Raw genomic sequence first — 18,679 nt, forward strand, 5'->3', positions numbered from 1 at the left:
AGAATTTAGGGGGACTCCAGGGAATTTGGGGTGCCCTAGGGGTTTAGGGGTGCCCCAGGGAATGTAGGGACGCTCCAGGGAATTTGGGGTGACCCAGGGAAATAAGGGGGCCCCAGGGAATTTAGGGGGGCCCCAGGGAATTAGGGGTGCCCTAGGGGTTTAGGGGAGCCCCAGGGAATATAAAGGGGTGTGCCAGGGAATTTAGGGGGTGCCCTAGGGAATATAGGGGTGTCCCTGGGAATTTGGGGTGATCCTGGGAATGAAGGGAGTCCCAGGGAATTTAGGGGGGAGCAGGAAAATAGGGGAGCCCCAGGGAAATAGGGGGGACCCAGGAAATTTGGGGTGACCCTGGGAATTAAAGGGGTCCCAGGGAATTAGGGGTGCCCCAAGGAACATACATGTAGGGGGGCCCCAGGGAATTTGGGGTACCCTAGGGGTTTAGGGGTGCCCCAGGGAATGCAGGGAGGCCCCAGGGAATTTGGGGTGACCCTGGGAAGGAGGGGAGCCCCAGGGAGATATGAGGGAGCCCCAGGGAATATAGGGGTGTCCCGGGGAATTAGGGGTGTCCCAGGGAAATAGGGGAACCCCAAGGAATATAGGGGAGCCCCGAGGAATATGGGGGTGTCCCAGGGTATTAGGGGTGTCCCGGGGAATTTAGGGGACCCCGGGGAATTAGGGGTGTCCCAGGGAATATAGGGGAACCCCAGAGAACATAGGGGTGTCCAGAGAATATAGGGGTGTCCCAGGGAATTTAGGGAAACCCCAAGGAATATAAGGGGGCCCCAGGGAATTAGGGGTATCCCTGGGAATTGGGGGTGTCCAAGGGTATTAGGGGTGTCCCTGGGAATCTAGGGGAGCCCCAGGGAATTTGGGGTGTCCCAGAGAATTTAGGGCATCCCCGGAAAGAGGGGGTCCCCAGGCCACCGGAGCAGCCGTGGGGATGCAGGAAGAGCCCAAGGGGTGCCCCAAAATCCCAAAGCAAGGGGAGGGGGGGGGTTGCCCAGGCTGGGGGGGCCGTGGAGGCTGCCACTTCCCCTTGGTGGAGGAGATTTTGCAACCTCGCTTCCTCCCCGGGCCCCATAAAGCTGCTCCTCGGCACCGGGGCGGCCGGCACAGGTGAGGGACCCGCTGGCGGAGGCTCCCCCGGGCACCCCAAAGCTGCTTTTGGGGGTGACGGCCCCAGAACGAAACCCACAGCCGGGGCACGGAGGGGAGAGGGTTGGGGAGATCTCCCCAGCACGGCTGGGAAGGGGAGAGGATTTTTGGGGTCCGGAGGAGGCAGCTGATGGAGGGTGAGTCCGTGGGGTGCTCGGCTTTGGGGTGGTTTGGGGACACCCCGCTCCTCCTGCGGGGAAGGGGGTGCTTGGGGGGGAGCCCCCCGAGCTCCAGGAGGGGTCCTTTTGGGGTGAGCCCCCTCCCCAGGGGGGACCCCGGTGTCCCCAGGAGGGTCTGTGAGTGGGGTCGGGAGGGGAAGCGGGGGGTTTCCCCTTTTTTTGGGGGGAAATCCGCTTCCTCCGGGGGGGGGGGGGCGCAGAGGAACTGCAGGGATTGTGGCGGCCAAAAATAGGGCGAGGGGAAGCGGGGACAGCTCGGGGGGGTGGGTTTGGGGGGAAATCCCCCCCAGCCCGGCCAGGAGGGGAAGGTTGCTCCTGGGGTGAGCGTCGGGGTTCAGCCCCGGCGCCATGGAAGGGCTGGGGTAAAAATGGGGTCGGAAAAGGTCCCAAATCGTGGTGGGGCAAGGCTGGAGCCCCGGTGGTGTTTGGGGACAAGGGGCAGGGCGTGGAGGTGTCCCCAAGGGCCAGGCTGGGCTCCACCTGCCATTTCCCCATCGCGGGGGCCGCGGGGGTGCCCGGCAGCGGAGGAACAGGAAAGCCAGAGACGTGAAATCTTCCCAAAACCGCCCTGCAAAGGGTGACACATCTTTCCGTCCGGGGGGTGCAACCTCTCACGGGGACAGGACCGGTGGGGAGAAAGGGGTGAAACCGCCACCAAACCCGCCCCGTGCTCGGGGAGGTGCCACGGGGTCCCCAAATAGCTCCGAGGAACACCCCAAAAATGGGGTTTTGGGGGTGCTGGAGGGGGCGGGCTGAGAGGAGGTGGCTGGGGACCCCCCCCGCCTTGGGGACGGACGTGGAGGGGGCACGGGATGGGATGAGGTGGGGTGGGTGGGGGGCGTTGTGCCGGGGGGACGCTTTGGGGACGGCGTCCGGGCGCGCCGTGCCTGGCACGGGGGATACTCAGGGTGCCCGGTGGCTCGCAGGCGGGATGGACACCATCTCCTTCAACGGGGACCTCTCGGATTTGCTCTACAACTACACCTACGACTACAGCACGGCCCTGCCCGACGCCGCCATCCTCTCGTCCCCCTGCCGGCCCGACGGCTCCGTCCTCAACAAGTACCTGGTGGTCTTCGTCTACTGCCTCGTCTTCGTCCTCAGCCTGCTGGGCAACGGGCTGGTGGTGCTGGTGGTCACCTCCTCCCACGCCAACCGCTCCGTCACCGACGTCTACCTGCTCAACCTGGCGGTGGCCGACCTGCTCTTCGCCCTCACCCTGCCCCTCTGGGCCGCCTACCGGGCCCACGAGTGGGTTTTCGGCACGGTGATGTGCAAGGCCGTCTCGGTGCTGCAGGAGGCCAACTTCTACAGCGGCATCCTGCTGCTGGCCTGCATCAGCGTGGACCGCTACCTGGCCATCGTCTACGCCACCCGCGCCGCCACCGAGAAGAGGCACTGGGTCAAATTCGTCTGCCTGGGCATCTGGCTCTTCTCCGTGCTGCTCTCCCTGCCCGTGCTGCTGTTCCGCGAGGCGTTCGTCTCGCCCAGCAACGGCACCGTGTGCTACGAGCGCATCCGGGGCGAGGACACGGCCAAGTGGCGCGTGGTGCTGCGGGTGCTGCCGCAGACCTTCGGCTTCGCCCTGCCCCTCCTGGTCATGCTCTTCTGCTACGGCGTCACCGTGCACACCCTGCTGCGCACCAAGAACGCCCAGAGGCAGCGGGCCATGAAGGTCATCCTGGCCGTGGTGCTGGTTTTCCTCGTCTGCTGGCTGCCCTACAACATCACGCTGGTGAGCGACACCCTGATGAGGACGCGGGCCATCGCCGAGACCTGCGAGCGCAGGAACCACATTGACACGGCCCTCTCGGTCACCCAGGTGCTGGGCTTCTCCCACAGCTGCCTCAACCCCATCATCTACGCCTTCATCGGGCAGAAATTCCGCAACAGCTTCCTCAAGATCCTGGCGCAGCGCGGGCTCATCAGCAAGGACGCCGTGGCCCGCTACGGCCGCACCTCCTACGCCTCCACCTCCGGCAACACCTCCACCACCCTCTGAGCCCTCAGGGCAACCCCTCAGGGCACCCGGGTGGCCATAAATTAGGGCTGCCGGTGGCTGGGGGTGCGTGTGGCCGCCCGTGTGCGCGGTGCCGTGCGGCGGGGAGGGTGGCAGCGGGGTGACTCTGAGCCCTGGTGGCACCGCGACGCCGTGGTGAGGTGTGAGGACACCGAGCATCGGCACAGGGGGGGACCCCGGGGAGGTGCCGGGTGCTGCCCGCCCTCCCCGCCCGCCTGGGATTTTGGGAACCCGTGGCCCCCGTGTGACAGCTCAGCAATAAAGGAGGTGGCGGGTTTGTCACCCGTGTGTGGCTCCTGTTGGCCGGGGGGCTGGGGCACGTCCCCGCTGCGCCACGCTTCCTGGGGACAGCGGGCACAAATCCCTGCAAGATCCCCTCCGTGGCCCTTCTCTGCCCGTGGGGACAGCGAGCTGGCCCTGTCCCCCTGCCCCCCCTGAGGGTGGCAGCTCCTGGGGCACCCACCCTGTGTCCCCCCGGTGCCGCGGGGCTGGCCCGTCGTTGTGCAAGGAGCCGGGAACCTGGCCTTACACAACCTGTGTGGGGTGGAGGGAGCTTTTCCGCCCCAGCTTGGGCAACCGGGGCTGGCAGCGGGGCGAGGAGGGGGCTGTGACCCTGCCGGGGTCCCGCCTGCCACCCTGCTTGTGCCCAGCATCGGGGTTTCTGCCCTAGGGTCTCCCCAGGAGGGTCCCACCTTGTTCTTCTGTCCCCCCCGCTCCGAGCTCCTGGGGAGCCTTAATCCCGGGGGGCCTTAATCCCGGGGGTGTGCAGGATGGGGACAGCTGGGGACAGGGCACGGGGGGGTCCCCCGCACCCAGATGCACGGTTTGGGGGGCTCAGGGCGGCTCGGCAGGGCCAGCCCAACACCTCTGTGTCTGGGAAAGCTCTTGCCCAAGCGGCGCCTTGCAGCCCGGCAGGAAACCGGGGCTGTTGGCCAAGAGCCCTCAACGCCAGGACGGGGCAAAGCCTGGGACACCCCGCTAAGGGACAATCCCCGTGGGGAGGGCTCGGACACCCCCGTGCCACCGTCCCCCTGCCCACCCCACCCCACTTGTGCTGCCGACGGACAGACGACACCGGAGGCGCTGGGCTGGCAGGACCGGGTTTGTTTCCCTCTCCACGGGCCGGCCGTGAGGAGAACATCTCAGCCCCAAAACCCGGGGTGCCAGGACCTGCCCGCAGACCCCGTGCCCCCATGCGCAGGGGGACAGCCCCCCCTCGGGGCTCACGTAGCCGCCGGGTGCCTCTGCTGGTAGCAGAGCAGGCAGCACCTCCCCTGCTTGCCCACGTCCACGGAGCACGCGTGGCACACCTTGCCCTGGCACAGCCTGCCAAGAGGAGGGGGTGCGGTGAGGGCCGTGCCACCCTGGCACGGCGTCCCCACGTCCCCCGGTGACCCCCGGTGTCCCCCGGTGTCCCCCGGTGTCCCCTGGTGTCCCCAGGAGCCCACCTGCAGCTGTAGCGCCGGGAGAGGAGGCGGAAATCCTTGTGGCAGCGGGCGCACAGCCCTGCCTCGCGGGGAGCCGGGCTGGGTGCCGGAGCATCGATGCCCTCCGTCTTCTGCCACAGGGCGTCCTTCTCCCTGCGGGGAGGGAGGGGACACGGGGAGGGGACACGTCACCTGGGCTGGTCGTGGGTGCGTGCGTGTGCCCGTGCGGGTGACGGGGTCCGTGCAACAGCCCCTCTGCTGCTGCTGTGCCCAGGTTTGTGCCATAAGCCACGGGTGACAGCCTCGCTGCTGCTGTCCCCGCACCGTGGAGGGGGTCTGAGGGTGTGGGAGGCTGTGGGAGACCCAAGTTGGGCACCCGAGGGTGGCACGCCAGACCCCTGGGCTCTGGTGCCCTCCTCTGGGCGCCGGGATTTGGGAGCCCTCGCGTGGCCCCGCGTGGCCCCGTGGCTCACCGCAGCAGCTCCAGCAGCCGCCCCTTCATGTCGCGGATCAGCTCCTGCTGCCGCGCCTGCTCCGCGCCGCGCGTGGCCTCCCGCTCCAGCGCCTCCCGCTGCGCCCGCTGCAGGGCCGCTGCCCAGCGCTCCCCATCCTGCCGGGCCCTGCCACGGGGCGGGCACGGCACCGCTCAGCCCCGGGGGTGGCCGTGGGGAGAAGGGCTCCCCTTCCCCGGGTGCCTGTCCCTCTGTCTGTCCCCAAAGCCAGCCGGCTCCCCGGCCCCACAGCTCGCCGTCCCCGCACCGTGTCCATCCGTCCCTCCCCACACCCGTCCCTCTGTCCCTCTGCCCTCCCAGCCATCTGATCGCCCCAAATCCATCCCTCCAGCCTCCCCGCCCATCCCTCTCTCACCCCAAATCCATCCTTACCCCCCTCACCCCACCTCCATCATCCCGCCCGCCCCCCATCCCTCCCTCCCTCCACCTCCCCTTCCCCCTCGATCCCCAAACCCCTCCCTGCCCTTCCCCAGCCCCCCCAGATCTGCAGCGGGGCACCAGGGGTCACCCCTCCCGCATGCCCGTGTGCTTGTAGGGCCGGGGGTCCCCACGGTGTCCCCCCCCCACCTGCTGAGCTGCTCCTGCAGCCGTGCCACCTCCTCCCTCTGTGCCTGGAGCTGCTGCTGGCTCTGCCGAGCCTCCTCCTGCGCCTCCTTGGCCAGGGTTGCCAGGCGCTGCGGGACAAGCGGGGCTCAGCCCTCACCCCCTGACCCCCCACCCCACAGCGGGACCCCCCCAGCTTGCCCGTACCATCGCCATATCAGCGGCCGTGCCGGGGTCCCCCTCTCCCTCTCCATCCACCGTGGGCTCCTGGGGACCCCGGGCGAGCTCCAGCGCCCTCCGCAGCACCTCCTGGAGCGCAACCACCTCGCCCGCATCCTTCGGGGTGCCCTCATCTTTTGGGGTGCCCTCATCTTTTGGGGTGCCCGTCCGTGCCCGCTCCTCCAACGCATCCTGGCAGTCCTGCAGGCGCGAGGCCAACGCCGCCGCCTCCCCCAGCGCCGCGGCCAGGCGGGCGCCCTGCTCCTCCGCCACCTCCCGCCACCTCCGGGCCTCCTCCTGCGCCCGTGCCAGCGCCCGCGGGCCCCCCGCCTCGGCCAGCGCCCGGCTGAGGAAGACGTTGGTCTCCCGCAGCGCTTCGGCCTCGCGCTCCCGCAGCCGGGCCTGCCGGGCGCTGCTCTCCTCCCGCTGCCGGTGCCGCCGCTCCTCCCGTGCCAGCCGGGCCGCCAGCGCCCGCGCTGCCTCCTCCTGCCGGCACAGCTCGGCACGCAGCCGGGCCACCAGCAGCGACGCCTCCGGCCCGGCCGTGAGCCCTGTGCCGGGTGGCGGTGATGGGACGGGGTTGGCACCCAGCTGGGGGACCTCCGTGGTGCTGGGGATGTCCCCTTCTTCCTCCTCTGCATCCTCGTCCTCCTCCTTTTCATCCCCGTCTTCCTCCTGTTCGTCCTCATCCTCCTCATCCTCCTCATCCTCCTCTTTTTCATCCTCATCCTCTTTTTCATCCTCCTCCTCCTCCTTTTCATCCTCCTCCTCCTCCTTTCCATCCCCATGACCTTCCTCTTCATCCTCCTCTGTATCCAGCTCCCTCTCCACGTCCTCCTCCTCCTCCTCACCCCCCACGGCTGGGCTCGGTGCCCTGCGTGGTGCCGCGACGGGCTGCGAGGGGTCACGGGCATCGCAGGGTCCCCCCGTGCCGGCACCGCCGGGCTGCGGGGCTGTCTTTGCCACGCTGGGGCGCACCAGTGTCCTGGAGGGGACACGAGGCTCAGGGCCACCGAGGCCACCAGGTGTCCCCCCCTACGAGCCACGCTCCCTGTAGGGCCCAGCACTGATGGAGAGGGCTGAGCGGGGCGCGGGCGCGCGGTTGGCACGGCCGGGGGGCCCTGGATGAGGGCAGGGAGGGGATGCTGATGACCGAGAGCCTCCGGTGTCCCCCCCAAATTGTCCCCGTGCTCACTCAGAGAACATGGGCCAGGCGGTGTCCAGGTCAGCCCTGCGCAGGGCCAGCTGGAAGGTGACGCCGTCCAGCTCGTACAGGCTGCCCAGGATCTCCGCCCGGCGCTGGGGGCTCAGGAAGGGGCTGCGGGCGTAGTACCACTCGCTGCAAGCACACAACGGGCTCGAAACCCCCCCTGGCCGTCACCCCACAGCCGCACCAACCCCCCCGGTGCTCTCACCTCAGGCTCTCGGGGTCGAGCAGGCAGAGCTGCAGCGACTCGGCCAGCTGCCGGTGCACCAGGCAGTAGCGCAGGAAAGCCCGGCCCCTGCCCACGGGGGTCTTCAGCTTTGGGGGGGGGGGAACGAGGGTTAGCCAGACCCCACACCCTGCTGTCCCCAAAGCCCAGTGCAGGGGGGGCTCTGAGGCTGGTTTTGGGGGCTCAGGGGGCAGCGGGGGCACTTATGAGAGGGGAGGGAATCGAGGAGTGCGCGAGTGCCCGTGCGTGCGGGGGGGGTGCGCACACATGTGGGTGCCCCGTGAGCCCCCCCCCCCCGTGGGTGGCCCGTGCCCACCTTGTCCAGTGAGGTGACAAATTTGACGCCCTCGTGCTCCTGCCGGCGCCGCGCCAGGCCCTGGCACAAGAAGTCCCAGTAATCCTTCCGCTGCCCAAAAAAACTCTTCTTCTCCTTCAGGTCGAACTGCCAGGGACACGGGCTCGGTTGGGGGGTCCCCGTGTCCGTCCCCGTCCCCCCCTCAAGCTGTCCCCCTGTTTTATCCAGCTGTCTCCTCCAGTGGGCACCCAGTGCGGCTCCTCGCGGTGTCCCCAGCTTGGGGACAGCCCCGGGCGCCGTCTCCGTGCCTCAGTTTCCCTCGGGGCTACCTGCAGGAGGAACTCCAGCTGGGCGCAGAGGCTGTGCAGCTCCCGGCTGCCGTCGGTCACCGGCCGGTTCTGCTCCCGGTAGCCGCGGTTCAGCTCCCCGATGGTCTCTGCGGGGCGCCGGGGATGAGCTGGCACGGCCCTACCCGGGCACCCTGCCCAACCCCGCAGCTCCCAGATCCCAACCCCGGGGATTTCTGCCCGCAGGTGAAAGAGGAACCCGGGGAGGGAGGCGCAGGGGGGAGCAGCGGGAGCAGGGGGGCACAGGTACCCGGCGGGCGGCGGTGGCGGGGATGGGTTTGGGGGCACGGGGGAGCTGTGTTGGGGTGCCAGCGGGATATTGGGGACGTGGGGACACGCTGGGGGGGTCGGCACGCTGCCACACTTACTCTGCAGGTCCCTGATGACACGGTTGAGCTCCCCGTCCCCTGCCATGGCTCCGTCCCCCAGCCCGGGGGGGGGGGGGCTCTGCAAAGGCAGGGTGCCCGTGAGGGGTGCCGGGCCTCTCTCCACCCCACAGACAGGGGTTAGGGGGTTATAACCCCCCCGGCTCCACCACGGGGCTGCCTTCCCTTCAGGGAAGAAACGGGGGTGGGCTCAGGCACCCATTAACCCCATTAACCTGGGTATGGGGTGGGCAGTGCCGCTCCGTCCCGTGTGCCCTTGGCTGCCCACGGTGCCACGTCCCCAAAACCCTTGGGCTCTGCCACTGCCCGGTTCCTCAGGGTGCTGCTGGTGCTCAGCCACCCCTCCCGTCCCCGTCCCTGTCCCTGTCCCTGTCCCCGTGTCCCCCAGGATTCAGGATGTGGCTTTGGCACAGGGGAAGCGCTGCCTTCGCTTCTGCTCTCGCTTCCCTTGCGCGCGCCACGAAGAGCGCGGGGGGCTCCCGGCACGGGGCAGGGGGGGTAGGAAAAGGGGACACCACCCCAAATGCAGACCCCAAAAATGAAATGAACCCCCTGCTTGGGGCCCCCTGGGGGCAGCTCACTGCCACGGGGCTTTGTGGGGACAACAGGGACACCCGGCCTCCTGTCCCCATGCCCTTGGGCGCCCTTGGGTGCCCTTGGACGTCCCTGTCCCTCCCTGCCCGCCCTGCCCGTGCCTCAGTTTCCCGGTCGGAGCTGCCCCCCCCCCCCCGTTACCTGCAGCCCTGGGGTGCCCCCGGGGTGCCGCCGGGTGCCGCCGGGTGCCGGCTGCTCCCCGCTCCCACGCCGCGCCCTGCTCCTTCTCCTTTTGTACCTTCGCCCAGGAGGAAGTGCACGGGATGGGGGTGGCCGTGTGTCCCCCCCCCGGCACCCCGCACCGAGCCCCACAGCTCTGCCCCCCCCCCCCAAGCAGCCAGCTCCCTGCACCATGGGGGGTGTTGGTTACGTAGGGACCCTCCTGGATGGATTTCTGCAATGGGGGGAGCACCCCGACACCCCCCAAAGGGTGGGCACAAGGTTTTGGGGTGCTTTGAGGGACCGCCCCCGTGTTTTGGGGAGCGGGTTTGGCTACGAGCAGCCACGGGGGGAACAGCATCCCTAAGGGACAGAGCCCCCCCCATGCACAACAACCCCGGGGGGAACATCCCCTAAACACAGAGCCCCCCCCAGGAGGAGCAGACCCCCCAGCAAAACCCATAACCCCCCTTAGGGTCCCCCCCCCAAAGTGCTGTGCCCAGAACCGGGGTGCAAACACCCCCTCCGTGCACCCCAACCGTGCCCCCCCCCTCTCCATCAATGCAGGACCCGGGGACCCGCTGCCACCCCGCTCCCCGGGGGGCTGCCCCCCACGTCCTGCCCCCCCCCCCCCAATCCCTCACCATCACCCCCTGTGCCCCTACCTGTGCCACGGGGGTCGGGGGGGGGGGGGGGGGCACGGCCACCCCCAGCCTGGCCTCGCTCGGCACCAAAGCGAAAGTAGGAAGTGCGGCACCGAGCGGGGCCTGCCCGGCCCCCCCTCGGGGTGCCGGCATGTGGGGTGCCCCCCCGGCACAGGGCAGAGCCCCCCCCATCCCCACCACCCCGCATCACCCCATAACCACCCAGCCCAGCACCCTAAACGGGTGTCGGGGAGGGGGGGGGCACAGCCGTGTGTCCCCGTGTCCCCCCCCCCCCCCACAGCATCCCTGTCCCCTGGGGGGGCCACCCAGCAGCTGTGTCCCTCCGTCCCTGAAGGGGGGGGGATTTTGGGATGGGATGGGGTTGGGGGGGGCTCTGGGGGGGCCGCCTGCCCGCCCTTGGCGCGGGTGCAATTCAATTAGCGGGGCCTGGTGCAGCCAATAACGCTAATGGCCCCGCACAGGCCTGGCGCTGCCTGGCTTTCGGGGGGGGGGCCGGGGGCCATCTGCTAATTAAATGGGGGTGGGGGACAGCGTGGCCAGCGGTGATGTCACCCCCATCACGGGTGGGGGGGCACTGCGCCCTGCTTGCCCCCCCCCAGCCCTCTGCGCACCGTGGGGCGCATAAGGGACCCCCCATGTCCCCATCCCATGTGTCCCCCCCCCCAATATTTGGGGGGTTTAGGGTGTGCCCTGCGATGAGGAGACCCCCCCCGGTAATGCCGGGGGGCTGTGGGGGGGCACCCAAGGGGGGGGTGCACCCACTGGGGGGGGTCACCCCTGAAGCATCATCCCAAGGCTGTGGGGAAGGGGTTGGCTCAGCTGGGGGGGGCTCTGGGGGGGGGATCCTGGCGGGGGGTGCCAAAGGGAAACTGGGGGGCACGATGGGGGGTGGGGGGGGCAAATCAGAGCCAGGCATCCCCTAAATGATGGCTGGAGGAGGGGGGGTGCTGCCAGGATCCGGCACCCACCCCACAGCGGGAGCTGGTGGGCGCAGGGGGGGCCGGCAGGGGGCACGGGGGGGGGGGAAAAGGAGAAGGAGGAGGAGGAGGAGGAGGAGGAGGGGGGGGGGGAGCGTGCTGGAGCTGGCTCCCACCCAAGCACTGCAGGACATGGGCGGGCACGGTGCTCCCTGCCTGCTGCCAGCGCGCAGGCGACGCTGGGGGGACCAAAGTGGGGGGGGGACACACACACACAGGGCCTGGGGGGGACCGCAGCCCCCAGCCCCTCACCACCGCACGGCCCCGTGCCCAACACCAGGGCACCTCGCGGGCACCGCAGCTTGTTGCGACCCGAGGGCACGGCTGGATTTGGCTGGTGGCCCCCCCCCCCATCCCCAAAAAGTGTCCCCGTCCCCCCCCCCAAATCCTGGGTGACCCCCGGGTAGGGGCACCATGACCCGGCTGCGCTGGTGCTTTGCCACCTTGGTTGGCTGGGGGCGATCGCTGGTGTCCTGCCTCCTGCGTCGCCACAGGGAGGTAAGGGGGTGCCGGGGGGGGGGGCCACGGGGGTGCCATGGCAAGGCGGGGGGCGCACGGGGCTGGGGCAGCTTCTGGGGGTGCGTGGGGCTGGGGGGCAGCCTGGCACTGCTCCTGCCACCTGCAGATATCGAGGGGTTAAAGTGTGCCGGGGGGGGGCCCTTGTCATTTATCCCTCCTTGTGTGCCCCCCCCCCGCATGGCACTGGGACCCCCCCCCTCCCCACCCCGTAACCCCTGCCCTGTTGGGATCCCCGTGCCCCTTATGGAGTGGGTGCTGAGGATAAGGGGTGTCCCCGTGTCCTTACAGCACCCAGAACGGGGGGGACCCCATCTCCACTGCGGGGGGGGGGCGGCCTTGTCCCTAAAAAGCCCCCAGCCCCGGAGATCCCAGAACGTGCCCGGTGTGCGCAGGATCCCTGTCCCCAAAAAGCCCCCGGCCCGGGGTGCCCCCCAGGAGCAGGATCCCGGTGCCGAAAGTTTGCCCTGCACGGGGTGTCCCCGTCCCCGTTGTCACCCAGGGTGGGGGGGGGGACAGCCCCCAGCGGGGGGGGCACCCACGGGTGACACGCATGGGACGCGTGGCGCACCCGGTCATGCGTGTGCCTGGTGTGTGCACGGGGAGGGGGGGGCACCGTGGGGGCACCGCTGCTGGAAGCAGGCGTGGGTGGTACTTGGCTGTGCCGGGGGGGGGGGACACGGTGGGCCCTGGGGGGGGGGACAGGGCACACAGAGGGCCCCTGTTAATGCTGTGGGGCTGGGGTTTTGGGGGGGGGGGGATGCGCCCTCACCACTGGTACCCATGGGGTCTCCCTGTGCTCTGTGCGCCCCCCCAGGGAAATGAGCCCCCCCCCCGAGGCTTGGGGGGGCTTCCAGCCACCAGCCAAGCCCCCCCAGTTGTGCCAGGGCACCCAAATCCCCCCCCCCACCCCCCCTATAAGCACTGCCGAGCGCTCGCCCCCCCCCCTGCGAGGCCCCCAGCTCTGCGCAGCGTGGCCTTGGCACCGCGCTGCTCCCTCCCCGGGACCACCCAGGGGACAAGCGGGGGGCCCCCCCCCGGCCAGGCCACCTCCACAGCGTGTGTTTTTTTTTGGGGGGGGGGTCTCCCTGAAGGCGCCTGCCCCCATACATCCCCCAAAATTGCCCCTGGGTGCTGCGAGGGGGGCTGCGGAAGGGTGCGCGCTGCCCCCTTCTCTTTGTCCCCAGCTTGGAGAGGGGGGGGAGGCCGAGGGGGGGGGGGGCTCGGTCCTGGGTTGGGGGGGTCGGGGGGGGGGTCGGGGGCGGTCCGGGCGGGCGGAGCGAGCGGGGCCGGGCTGCGGGAGGTGCGGCGGGGCCGCCGGGGCAGCATGACCGGGCTGTGCCTCTCCTGCCTGCTTTGGGTACGGGGCCGGGGGTACCGGGCTCTGGGGGGGGGGGTGGGGGGGCGCACGGAGGTGGGGAGAAGCTGGGGGGGGTTGGTGTTGAATTGGGAACGGCTGGAAAAGAGGAGGGGGGCGCGGGAGTTTGGGGAGGGGGGGGGCGGTGGAGGGGTGGGAGAGGTTTGGGGGAAGTGGCTGCGCTGGCACCGGGGTGCCCCCCCCCCCCCCTTGAGTATCCACGGGGGTCTCCGGGGGTGGGGGGACCCGGGATGGGGCCAAGGGGAGTACCGGGGAGTGGGGGGGGCACCGGACCGGGACGGCTGCAGCAAGGGGGGAGCGGGCGAGGGGGTTGGGAGGATGCGGGGGGGACACGGGGCTGGCCGGGGGGCTCTGTGGGGGTGTGTGGGGCCCCCCCCGTTACGCGCAGCCCTGGCCCTGTGCTCGAGGCTCCGTGGCGCTTGGAGGAGAGGGGGGGCACTGGTCAAACTGGGAGGTTCTGGCGTGTGCTGGGGGCTCGGGGGCTCTGCGCCCCCCCCTCCCCATCCAGACCAGTCGGGCTCCGAGGCTCTGGGGGTGCCCGAGGCTCCGGGGCAGCACCCCCAAAAATGCCCCCTCCCACCTCAGCTTTGCGGCCCCAGCCAAATGGGATGGGGGATGGAGGAGGCGGGTGTCCCCCTTCCCCGGGGTGGGGGGGGGACATTCCCTCCGCTGTGCCCCCCCCCGCGGCTCTCTGCAGTGCTGGGCAGTGAACCCAGGCGTCCCGGTGCTTGATCCATCTGGCACCTCTCCCTGGGGCCTCATCCAGCCCAGGACACCTGGGTCCCCTTCCAGCCTCCTTGGGGTCCCTCTGCCGGATTTGGGGACCCCAGGCTCTCAAGGTGACAGCCCCAGAAGGGCTCAGACCCCCCCCGTGTGTCCCCCCCCAGCCCCAAAACGGAGCTGGTGCCCGGATCTGGCCGGCAGGGAGCTGGGATCCCATTGTTTCCCGGGACTGGGGGCACCTCCCCGGCGCGGGGACGGCGTTGGCACCGTGACAAGCGCAGGGGGGCTCCGTGGGGTGGGAGCAGGGGGGGCTGCGCTTTCCCTAATGAGGATAATTGCCCTTAACGAAGCAGACCCCAGCTCCTGTGCGGGGCCAGGCTGGTGGAGCTTGGGGGGGGGGGGCGTGTGGGAGACGGGCTGGCATCCCCGGGCATCCCTGGGAGCGGGGGGCAAAGCCTCTTCCCGGGGCACCCTGCAGCGGGGAGGCTGCTTTGCATATGCAAATGAGCTCATGGCATCGTTAGGCCTCGCTGTCACCCAGCAACTCTGCAGTGGGAGCCCCTTGGGGGGAACACACACACACAACACGGACAACTTGGGGGGGTTTGGGCACCACCAGGGGACGTTTTGCCTGCAGCCGCAGGATCTGGGGCCCCCACCCCTCACTGGGGAAACTGAGGCAGGAAGAGCAAGGTGGGGGGGGGCAGCACGGACACTTCGGGTGCCCGGGGGGGGGGAGCAGGGTGAAAGGGGGGTGGGCTGTGGGGCCTCAGCGTAATCCCATTAGTTCTGGGGCGGTTGGGGTGGGCACCGGCTGCTCGTGGCCGTGCCAGCACCCCCGTGCCGGCACCCCCGTGCCAACACTTGTGCACGCTTGTGCACACACACACACGCTTGTACACGCACAAACACGTGTGTCCACGCGTGTGCACACCCACACGTGGCCACACGCCGTGCGCGTGCACGTGCTCAGGTCTCCGTGTGCACCCCCGTGCGCGCACACCCACCCTGCGTGCGCTCACACGCGTGTGCTCCGCCCCGGTGCGCGCCGCCAGAGGGCGGCAGAGACTCTTTATAGGGCCCGGGGGGTGTCGCAGCCCCCCCCCGGCACCGGTGGGGCGCGGGGAAGGCACAATTGGGGTGCCCTGGGGTTGGGGTCAGGCTGTGCCTGGAGGGGAGCTGAGGCAGGGTGAGGGAGCGGGGGTCTCGGTGCTCCCCCCGCCCTGCTGACGTGTCCCCGTGTGTCCCCCCCCCCAGCCCCAGGACCTGGAGGCCCCCCCGGCGCACGCCTTCAAGATGACGAGCTTCAAGAAGGTGAAGGCATGCGGGATCTGCCGGCAGGCCATCACGCGCCAGGGCAGCACCTGCCGAGGTGAGCGGGGCGGGCGTCTGCGCGCGTGGCCGAGCGTGCAACAAGCGTGCAACAAGCGTGCAACAAGTGTGCAACGCTGCCCGCTTGGTGCACGCGACGCCACCCCGCACGTGCGGGCACGGGCACGCTCACGGCCCCGCTGCCTGCTCCTCCCCTTCGCTTTCCTGGTGGCCGCTGTCCCCCCTTGGCGAGGCCGGGGCGCCCGGTGGGACACGCGGTGACGTGGCCCCTCGCACGTGTGCGGTGACGCCGAGCCCCGTGCGAGGGGCGGCGGGAGGAAACGCTCCCGGCCGCGGGAACAATGCGCCTTCCTGTGTTCCCTGCGCTGCAGGAAACCATCCCGGGGTGGACGGGGTCTTGGGGGGGGGCCGTGCAGCCGCGGCCACGCTGCGCGGGGACCCTGGCGTCCCCTCGGGGCGGCGCGCCGGGGTGCGCCTGGTGTTGCCCCGCTGATGGGTTGGCGTCCTGCACGGAGACTCGCAGTGCGTGTGCACAGCTGCGTGGGTGTGCGTGGGTGTGCAAGAGCTCACAAGCAGAGTTGGCACCACGCGCTCTCCATCTGTGCCCCCTACCTCCAGGCACCGCGGTGCGCACAGGCACACGCGCCCCCGGCACGTTGGCACCACGGGGGGGGACGTGTCCCGCGTGTGGGGCGCACGGGGGCAGGGTTTGTGCATCTCTGTGGGTGCACCCGCAGTCCTGGGGGGCTGGCGTGGTCCGTGCCCCCTCGTGGGTGCAACCCTGCGTGTGGGGTCACCGCGGGCTGCCCCTATGTGTCCCCTCTAACGCCCTGTCCCCTCCCGCAGGCTGCAAGCTCTCCTGCCACACCAAGTGCCAAGCCAAGGTAAGGCTGGTCCCCTTTTACCCAGGAAGGGGGGGTCTGGGGGCTTGAGCAGGGGTTTTGGGATCCGCGCCGGCCATCCCCAACCGGGCGGGCACCTGGATTGCTGCCTGCTGACGGCGGCACCGCTGTCACCAGTGCCAAAGCGGCGGCGTGCCACCCCGCTGCCCGTGCCTGCCCTGCCAGCGGGGCTGGGTTTTGGGCTGCGCATTCCCGAGCCCCCGGGGAGGGACGGGTGCCAGGCGGCTCCGGGGCTGGCATCTCTGGCGGGAAGAGGCTGGCGCGCCCCGGGCGGGCAGCGTGGGCTGGGACGTGCCCGTGCCCGTGCCTGTGCCCGGCCGGGTAGGGAGGGAGAGAATCGGCTCCGGAGCCCCGAGGCGGCCGTGCCAGGGGCTGGGCACGCGTGGCGCTTCGCAGCGTGCCGCGGTGTGGGTGGTGCTGGAGCAGCCCTGGCACCACGCCGGGGGCTCAAGGGGCTGCAGGGGAACCTTTGGGATGTGCCCGGCACCCCAGGTCCCGAGCGGGCAGGGTAGAGGTGGCTGGGAGGCTCGGCAGGGCTGTGGGGACCCTGTGGGGACCCTGTGACAATCCGGGGACCCTGCGTCACCCCGGGGACCCTCCGCCAAGCGCCCTGGGGCTGAGCTGGGGGAGGCAGCGTGCCCTGGTGATGGGGAGAGGGAACGGGGATGCCTACAACCCGGCACGCGGTGGCGGGGAGCGTCTGCCAGCGTTTGCAGGCGGGAGGAAGTGGCTGGTGGGGATTCTCCGCTGTCTGCTACGGGGTTGCGCGCCCGCAGGGCCTTGCACCCGGGGCGCTGGCTGGGTGCGTGAGGGAAACCCGCTGCAGTCGGTCGGCCTCCCTCCCCCTTCCCACGCTCGTCGGGGGCTGGAGCTTCCCCCCGCGGGGGTGCTGCTGGGGCGGGGGGGTGCGTGCGTGGGGCCGGGGCCAGGGGCCTTCTCCGCGGCTCCGCTGGGCCAGCGCCCAGGGAGGGGCTGCTGCGGCCAGGCGAGCAGCCAGCGGGCTCACGCCAGCTCGTTCCTTTAGGGTCTCCAGGGAGGGAGCGCGCGGGGAGGGGGCTCAGCTCAGGGTGAAAACGGCCTCGTGTCCACCTGAAGCCCCTCGCCTTTAACCCCTGCGCCCCCTGGATGCTCGGGGAGTGGGGAAACGGGATCCCCCCCCCCGAGGTGCTTGGTGCTGTTGGCCCCAACGCTTCCTCCTGCTGCCTTGGAGATGCTGCTGAGCTCGTGCCCACCCCCCCCCGGCTGCTCCTGTCCCCGCTGCCTTCGTGTCCCCTCCCTGTGGTTTCCCCAGGGGACCTGCCCCGAGCCCTCCCGCAGCCCCCTGGATTCCTCCTGGCCCCATTTGGGGAAAAAACCCCATGTAAAAGCCCCAAACGGACGGGCTACGGTGGGAAGGGGGATGCGGAGGTGCTGGTGGCACCGAGGGGGACCTGGGGGCGGCGAAGTGGCCGTGCCCCCGCGGTGCCAGGCGAGGCTGGCGGGGTGCCCACAGCCCGTGGGCGGCACTGGGGGGGCCGGGGCAGACGCACAGACATCATCTGGGAAGCACGAAGCCGTTCCCATGCCCATGTAAGGCCCTTCTCGCGCCCGGCCCCTCCGCTCGGGGGATTTTTCCTTGCTTAGCAAACCTTCCCCCCTTCGGTCTGAGGGGGACGGACGGACGGACACCGGCGTGAGCTCGAGCCCCCCAGCCTTCCTCCTCCATCCCTCGCTGTGCCGGGGTCCTCAGCCCAAAGCTGGGGGGGGGCTGCAGCTTCCTTTGCAAAAATGGGGAAACTGAGTCACGGGGGGGTGGCCGGGCACGTGTGAGCCCCCGGGGGTGCGTGGGGAGGTCCCGTCCTCACCCCCCGGGGCTGTGGTGCAGAGGTGGGGGCCCCATCCCGTGGGTCCCACCCTGCCAGGGTGGTGCTGCTGGGGGTGACCCCAAGGTGCTGGGTGCAGGGGGGGCCGCGCGTGCTCCGGGGACGTGCCGGGGGCCGGCTCCATCCCCTGCTGGCCCCGTTCCAGGCTCGGCTTGTTTGCCAAAGTGCCCCCCACCATGGGGTCGGGGAGGGGGGGGGTTTGTCCATCATTAAACCGGGCGCTGGAGCGGGGCCAGGGCCGTGCAGCGAGGTGTGTCCTGGCCACAGCGATCGCTCCCGGTGCCCGCGGCACCTCCTGTGCCCCCGCACGGGGACGGGGTCCTGGGCTGTGGGAAGGGGGGGACGCGGCGGGGACGCATCCGGGCAGCCTGGATTTGGGGTGCTGCTGGGTGCTGTTCGGGGCACGGCCGGGCCCTGTGGCTGTGCCAGGAATGGGGGACACGGGGAGGGGACAGCAGTGGCCCTGCTGCGGCACACGGCTGTCCTGCTGGGCTGCCCCCAGCCCCGTGCCTCGGGCTGGGCGTCCCATCCCCGTCCCCGATGCCCCCCGTTAAAAGCCACCCTGCCTCCGGGACAGATAATTAGCAACACCCATGGTCTCCACAACACAGCACGGGGGAGGAATGCGGCAGGAATGTGTCCTTGGCCCTGGCACGGGCCCAGCCGGGGTGCGGGACGGGGGGCTGCAGGGGGGCCAGCCCTGCCCGGCCGCTGTGCCAGCTGGTGTTGACGCAGCGGGTCCTGGGGGGGGGTTTGGGTTGTGGATTTTTTTTTTTTTTTTCCTTCTTCTTCTTCTTCTTTTTTTTTTTTTTTTTCTCTTTCCTTTTTCCCCTTCTTTACGTCACCGCCGAAATATTCAGCCTCTGTCTCAGCTCTGGGGGGTGGGGGGGGGTCGCTGGAGCTGGGGCCCGTCCTGCACCCTCCGGGTGCTGAGCCCGCCCGCGCTCAGGGCAGGGGGGAGCGCGGGGAGGCTCCCCCCCGAGGGCTGGTCCCCACGTCCCCTTCCTTCTGCCACCCTGGGGGTGGGTGGGGATGCTCCTCCCGGGCTGGGTGCG

At 70.2% G+C, this 18,679-nt stretch overlaps 2 protein-coding genes across 2 annotated transcripts; one reads left to right on the plus strand and one right to left on the minus strand.

Annotated features, from left to right (window-relative positions):
- The first annotated feature begins 1,197 nt into the window (after positions 1 to 1,197).
- On the plus strand, positions 1,198 to 3,551 carry LOC311210792 (C-X-C chemokine receptor type 2-like). The gene is made up of 2 exons (XM_084288981.1): positions 1,198 to 1,292; positions 2,261 to 3,551. The coding sequence occupies exons 1-2, from the start codon at positions 1,286 to 1,288 to the stop codon at positions 3,334 to 3,336; spliced, it is 1,083 nt and encodes a 360-aa protein (XP_084145107.1). The 5' UTR covers positions 1,198 to 1,285; the 3' UTR covers positions 3,337 to 3,551.
- A 1,026-nt stretch (positions 3,552 to 4,577) lies between these two features.
- RUFY4 (RUN and FYVE domain containing 4) lies at positions 4,578 to 8,544 on the minus strand (the record flags this gene model as incomplete). Its single annotated transcript, XM_084288618.1, has 11 exons — positions 4,578 to 4,680; positions 4,803 to 4,934; positions 5,255 to 5,401; positions 5,861 to 5,967; positions 6,044 to 6,606; positions 6,847 to 7,040; positions 7,251 to 7,394; positions 7,471 to 7,577; positions 7,805 to 7,930; positions 8,113 to 8,219; positions 8,499 to 8,544. The coding sequence occupies 11 exons, from the start codon at positions 8,542 to 8,544 to the stop codon at positions 4,578 to 4,580; spliced, it is 1,776 nt and encodes a 591-aa protein (XP_084144744.1).
- Between the last annotated feature and the right edge of the window lie 10,135 nt (positions 8,545 to 18,679).

The sequence above is a fragment of the Netta rufina genome (assembly GCF_964035555.1).
Source record: "Netta rufina genome assembly, chromosome: 6".
Classification (NCBI taxonomy): Eukaryota; Metazoa; Chordata; class Aves; order Anseriformes; family Anatidae; genus Netta; species Netta rufina.